Below are 6,496 nucleotides of genomic sequence, written 5' to 3' on the forward strand. Positions count from 1 at the left end.
TACATCCCCAGACCTAGAGCTTACATCATTTGTTTCCTTTTCCAGGCTCTCAGCTGGTGGCCTGTCTTCTACCCATCCTCATTTCCTTCCTTTTGGATGAGAATGCTCTGGGATCAGCAACTTCCATAATGAGAAATTTACATGACTTTGCTTTGCAAAATCTCATGCAGATTGGGCCTCAGTATTCATCAGTTTTTAAAAGTGTAATGGCTTCTTCTCCAGCCTTGAAAGCCCGCCTGGAGGCTGCTGTAAAGGGCAATCAGGAGAGTGTCAAAGTCAAGACCCCAACACCTAAACGTACTAAGAACCCAGGAAAAAATTCAAGCATCCAGTTAAAGACCCATTTCCTCTGATGTTATTTTTTTTTAATAGTAAGCACCTTAATGCTATACTTGATCATTTCTTTCTCTTTGGGGGCAAAAAGTGACATTTTAGACACAAGTACACTTGGAGGTCTGGTTAATTGTTTTAACTTAAATAGCTGTGACTTTTCAAAGTAACAGCAAACATAAATTTTTTTGTGGATTTTTTTTCTGTTTAATAAAACCACAGAGCTTTATCAGAATTCTTGCCAGGAGTTTCAAGAAAGTGCTAAAGAACTGAATTTACTAAACAATCCACTGCTTTAAAAATGAAATGGATTTCTTCTGACAGTCCGTACACACATGGTGTACTTAATACTATGACAGATATAGATTTGACTCTAGTATAAATTATCTGCATTTATATTGTATCCCAACCACTAAATTAAAATTCTGCCTTATTCAGTAATTGTATTAAACTTTCTTGGATTTCCCAAACAGCATAAATGATTGGAAACATTTAGGAAACTTGGTTTAGAATTTTCCGACATATAATAGTACAAATTCATAACAGCCCTACAGTGTGACTTAAGAGTTGGTGTCTATAAATATCATGGCTTTTCACCACCTCTTGGTTTAGTTTGAATTGAGGTCAGAAAATGGAAATTTTACTCATTTTAAATAGAATAAGCCATCTCCACTTCAGTTTCTCAAATGGATTTTCTGTTACCTCTGTTCCAACAATTTTGTTCATTTTCATTTGTGATAGACCTTCATATTGATGAGTTTAATATAGATTCATATCTATATTTAGATCAACTATGAGTTTATATAAATGTCAAATTTAGTACAAAAAATTTAAATCATCAGTGAGTACAAGTATGTTTTTTTAACATGAAACATATTTTAATATAGAAAAAAATCTAATGATAAAGTCATATTGGTTGAAAAAATATTTTTTAACTGTTGGTAATCATTGACTCTCCTCCACTTCAGTGTTATACTGTATGAATTAAGCACTACGTCAAAACAAAGCATTTCCCTATTAAAAATTAAAAACCGAAGTGATAGGGGCACGTTCAGAATTGAAAAGACACTTGGAGTCAAGCCAGAGCAATGTGATGGACTCTATTTTATTATGTTTGTATATAAATATTCTTGTAAATTGTTTAGAATGAAAACATTTGACAAAATCTAACACTACAATTGATTTTTCTAATTTACATAAATAAAACTAATTTTCTTTATCATTCTTGTATTTGAAATTATTTTACCCACAAAAGGTGGTTGGGTAGTCCCACAGATTCCAGAAAATCAATCCTATGGAGCGTATAATATCCCTTCTCTGTAGTTTGGCCTTGTTTCTCAGAGGAGCTCTTTCTTTGGAGCATTCTTTGCAATGGTTTGGATTCTCTGTCTTCCCAATTGTCCATGCAAACCTGAGTGTATACTTCTTATTGTTTCCTTCACTTGAATGCCCTTCTCTCCTTTGTTCTATCTGGCGGACTCCCACTCCTTTCAGGCCTGGGTTAAATGTTGCTTCCCCTTGGTAACACTCCTTAACACTTCTTATCCTCCTCTTACACTAAGCAGATTTAACTGCTTCCTCATCTGTGTTCCTGTAGTACTTTATGCATTCTTCTATGCATGAAACATCAGATTGCGTTTTAATATCTTATCTCCCTAAAAGGGAAATGTTTTATATGTGGGTCGTCACTACAGCATGGCCGCTGACGAGTGGTTGAGATCTGCATCCAGGATCCAAACCCATGAACCGGGGCCGCCAAAGTGGTGTGTGCCGAATAACCACTACACCACAGGGCCAGCCCCTGGATAGCCTTTTTTTTAAATGTATCACTTTGTTTAATACAACATTGAATTAATAAATATATCCTTACTGATAAGGAAATTAAGGCTTAAGAGCTGGGATTTGAACTCGTATTTCTGATCCCAGGGTCCATGCTGGAGACAGAAAAAGTGCTCTGGCAGTCCTGGTTCCATCAAGATATAGCTTGTCTCTTCTCTCAGTGCTCTAGGTTCCCTCAGGAGCCTTCCTCAGTCCTTGCTGAAGATGTTTTCAGTTACATTTCTCCAAATTTCCACCAAAAGGTTTCTGACTAATACAGTAGGAAAAAGGTTTTTTTTTAATTATGTCCTCTAGTTTCTGTGGGAATAGATTATATGATTAGATATTGATATAAGTTCTGATTTGTTTAAAGTGAATAGTTAAATCTGAAAAATACATCAAAAATTCTTTAAAATTTTGGGGCCGGCCCGGTGGCGCAAGTAGTTAAGTGCGTGCGCTGCACTGCAGCGGCCTGGAGTTCGCCGGTTCAGATCCCAGGCACACACCCATGCACCACTTGTCGAGCCATGCTGTGACGAAATCCCATATAAAGTGGAGGAAGATGGGCATGGATGTTAGCCCAGGGCCAGTCTTCCTCAGCAAAAAGAGGAGGATTGGCAGATGTTAGCTCAGGGCTGATCTTCCTCACACACACACACACAAAAATTCTGTTTATTTCAACAACTCTCCAGTGGTGATAAAGCAGTCTAACTAGCTTGGTAACTCTTGACAAAGTAAACATGTTGATTAGCAACTTGGATGAAACAAAGTGATCTAATATTTGTCTTGAGCTTTATATTTTTCTAAGGGAAGAAACAGAGCCAAAACTATGAGTTGAGTCTTATTCTGTGTAACCCAGTGTTTGAAAGCTTATCATGGAAAGACTTAAAAAATAACATTGGATATAATAGATTTTAATTAATAGAGCATTGAAGCAAAATTCTATTTCTGTGAAACAAACTTCACCATCAACTTACAGGGAACATTAAGGCACTTCAAAAGATACAAATAAGTGGTATAAAAGAAATATAAGCCTAGTGCTGTGGGAGCCCAGATAAGAAAAGGAGCTTCCAAGATGGACTTTATGAAAGAAATATCATATGATACAGGCTGAGAGAACAATACTTACTTGATGGAGTAAATGCGTAGCCCACGAGTCTTTTGTAACATTAATGTTGAAGAGGAAAATTTGCTTTATGCCATATCCTAAAGAATTCCCTTTGTCTTTTTATTATAATACTAGTTTGCATTATGAGGGAAGAAATTCAACCCTCAAGCTAATAAACTATGATAATGTTAATACAAAACTGACAGCATATGAAATAAATTCTGTACTCCCCCAAAAAACTAAAGTTAAAATGTTGAGTCATTTCTGGCAATTGCATGGTTGCCATTACCGTGTATGAAGGCAACAGTCCTAAAGCTTCCACACTCTGCCTGTAAGTATCTTTCCAGAGTTCCATTAACATCTATAACTGTGGAGTCAAGGTAATTACATGTACAGTAGTTCCCTCTTACCCAAAGTTTCACTTGCCACGGTTTCAGTTACCCACAGTCAACCGTGGTCCGAAAATATTAAATAGGTTTTCAATTGCGTGCCGTTCTGAGTAGCCTGATGAAATCTCGAGCTGTCCAGTTCTGTCCTCCCTGTGAATCACCCCCTGGCCAGCGCGTCCACACTGTACATACTACCGGCGGTTCACTAGTCACTTAGTAGCCTTCTGGGTTATCAGATCGACTGTCACAGTAGAACAGTGCTAGTGTTCCAGTCACCCACGTTTTACCGCATAATGACCCCAAAGCGCAAGAGTAGTGATGCTGGCAACTCGGATATGCCAAAGAGAAGTTGTAAAGTACTTACTTTAAGTGAAAAGTTGAAAGTTCTTGACTTAACAAGGAAAGAAAAAAAATTATATGCTCAGGTTGCTAAGATCCATGGTAACTAACAGTATTCTATTTTATTATTGTTAATCTCTTATTGTGCCTAATTTATAAATTAAACTTTATCAAATATAGTATATCTAGGGTTCGGTACTATCCGCTGTTTCAGGCATTCCTGGGGGTCTTGGAATGTATCCCCAATGGATTCCTGTGTTGCATTTTCTGCATCAATTGAATGTACTTTCCTCTTTACAAATAACTTGTTAACTCTTGAAAGATCTCAATTTATCAGAAGGTTATTTCCATGTTTGCTAGAAATATAGTTAACCAACTGCCGGCTGAGTGACGATGATCGGCCAGTTAATGAATTGTGCCCATGTTGACTTTTCTGTTTACCAGTCTGTTTAACTGATGCCTGGGCTTTTCGCTTTGAGGAAATGGGAAGTTTTGTGTTGTGATATAGAGCTGGAATAGATTCAGTACGGACCACAAATATAATCCCAGTTTCTGCAAATTCAAAGGAGCTAGCTTCCTTGAATTGCATTTCTGTTTGGTTAGGACTCCTGCACTATTTTATTTGGGGCACTATAAAATGATCATTCCACAAGCTATTTGGGGGAAATTCTCATTACTAGATAGGCATTCTTGGTACACATCTGTATATCGTTCTTTAAATAGACAATGTATTTCAAAAAAATAACTTATTTTTTTAAAGGAGTCTAACTATATTTTTTAAGAAAGTGAAAGGTCATTGTTGCCAATAAAAAACTGATGTCGGGGCTGGCCCCGTGGCGTATCGGTTAAGTGTGCACACTCCACTGCTGGCGACCTGGGTTCGGATGCTGGGCACGCACCGAGGCACTAGTCAGGCCGTGCTGTGGCAGCGTCCCACATAAAGTGGAGGAAGATGGGCACGGATGTTAGCCCAGGGCCAGTCTTCCTCAGCAAAAAGAGGAGGATTGGCATGGTTGTTAGCTCAGGGCTGATCTTCCTCACAAAAAAAAAATGAAAAAAAAAAAAACATGTTGGCAATGTTTGGTCAATGGGATTAAAATTTAATCATTTTTTTCTGAAAAAATAAGTGGAGGCAAAAAAACTTTATAAGCAAAAATATATATATTTGCATATACACATATATCAGAAGTACTGGGCTGCTTTATATAATACTACAAGAAAGAACAAACCAAGTGAGATATTTTTAAAAGCAATTTGAAGTATGCCAGTGACACAGCAAAAACAGTTTTGTTAGTGCTATTATTGGAGGTAGTGCAAGTGCAACCAAAACTGAGGCTGTAAACCCCAGTATTTCTCTGTCACTTACTTGTTTGTCGTCTTAGCAAGCTTCGGGCCTTGTATTTTATAGTCAAATGCTGGAGGAGTGCTTGCCACTCCCTGAACTGCCAGGCTGATTGGTCTCCCGTACCTTTCCCTCCCTAGTCCTGCCAGGGAGGAAAACTAGAAACACATCATCTAGGCCTTTGTTTAAACACAAAGCTTCTTAAAAATAGATTTTCTCAGTTATGGAAATGCTTCTGTTTCAGCGGTCAGCAGACCTATTGTGAGTCAATTTCAAAGGAGAAGTGGTTAGACCACAAACGTCCTATTCTCCAGTGAGCTGTGTTGTTTCTCCACCATTTGCTACATTTTTCACTGCAGACGCTTTCTCTTTTCATTAATAATGTAACCATTCTCGTTTCTCAATATTGTACAAAAAATTTGTAGAATTTTCTATAATATAAAGAACTTTCTTTATTTTACTTATGTTTTTAACATAGTACTGGAGCTTCCAGAAATCACCCCAGAACCTGTCTCTAGGCAAACACATGCCTAAACCATTTTGAACAGTTCATTCTATTTTAAAAGGTTGCGAGTTTCCATGCTCTTCCTTGAAAATCTGTCAGCAGATCTCATTATGTGAGTTTCATAATCGTCTTTTCTGTAATCATTTAAAAGTGTCTGTCAATGGTTTCTTAGAGGTGACACCTGAAACACAAGTGACAAAGGAAAAAGTAAATAAATTGGACTTCAACAAAATTAAGATTTTTGTGCTTCCAAGGACACCATCAAGAAAGTGAAAAGACAGCCCACAGCATGAGAGGAAAAGTTTTGCAAATCTTATCTAATCTAATCATGAGTCTAGTATCCAGAATATATAAACAACTCTTACAACTTAACAATGAAAAGGGGGTTGACCCAGTGGGGCAAGCGGTTAAGTGCATGCACTCCGCTTCGACGGCCCGGGGTTCACAGGTTCAGATCCTGGGTGCGTGCCAACGCACTGCTTGTCAAGCCATGCTGTGGCGGCGTCCCATATAAAGTAGAGGAAGAATGGGCACGGATGTTAGCTCAGGGCCAATCTTCCTCAGCAAAAAAAAAAAGGGGGAGGAGGATTGGCATTGGATGTTAGCTCAGGGCTGATCTTCCTCACACACACACACAAAACAATGAAAAGACAACTCAATTTAAA

The 6,496-nt window shown here is 37.9% G+C and overlaps 1 protein-coding gene across 6 annotated transcripts in view; it reads left to right on the top strand.

The window, feature by feature from the left end:
• Window positions 1–1,554, top strand: part of HEATR5A (HEAT repeat containing 5A) — a 98,892-nt gene extending 97,338 nt beyond the window's left edge. For all 6 annotated transcript variants that reach the window (XM_058540753.1, XM_058540757.1, XM_058540758.1 and 3 more), the window contains one exon: window positions 46–1,554. In XM_058540753.1, the coding sequence (XP_058396736.1) occupies window positions 46–353 (308 nt within the window). In that variant the 3' untranslated portion in view covers window positions 354–1,554. The remainder of the gene's footprint in view (window positions 1–45) is intronic.
• Window positions 1,555–6,496: the final 4,942 nt, after the last annotated feature.

The sequence above is a fragment of the Diceros bicornis genome, chromosome 5 (assembly GCF_020826845.1).
Source record: "Diceros bicornis minor isolate mBicDic1 chromosome 5, mDicBic1.mat.cur, whole genome shotgun sequence".
Taxonomy (NCBI): domain Eukaryota; kingdom Metazoa; phylum Chordata; class Mammalia; order Perissodactyla; family Rhinocerotidae; genus Diceros; species Diceros bicornis.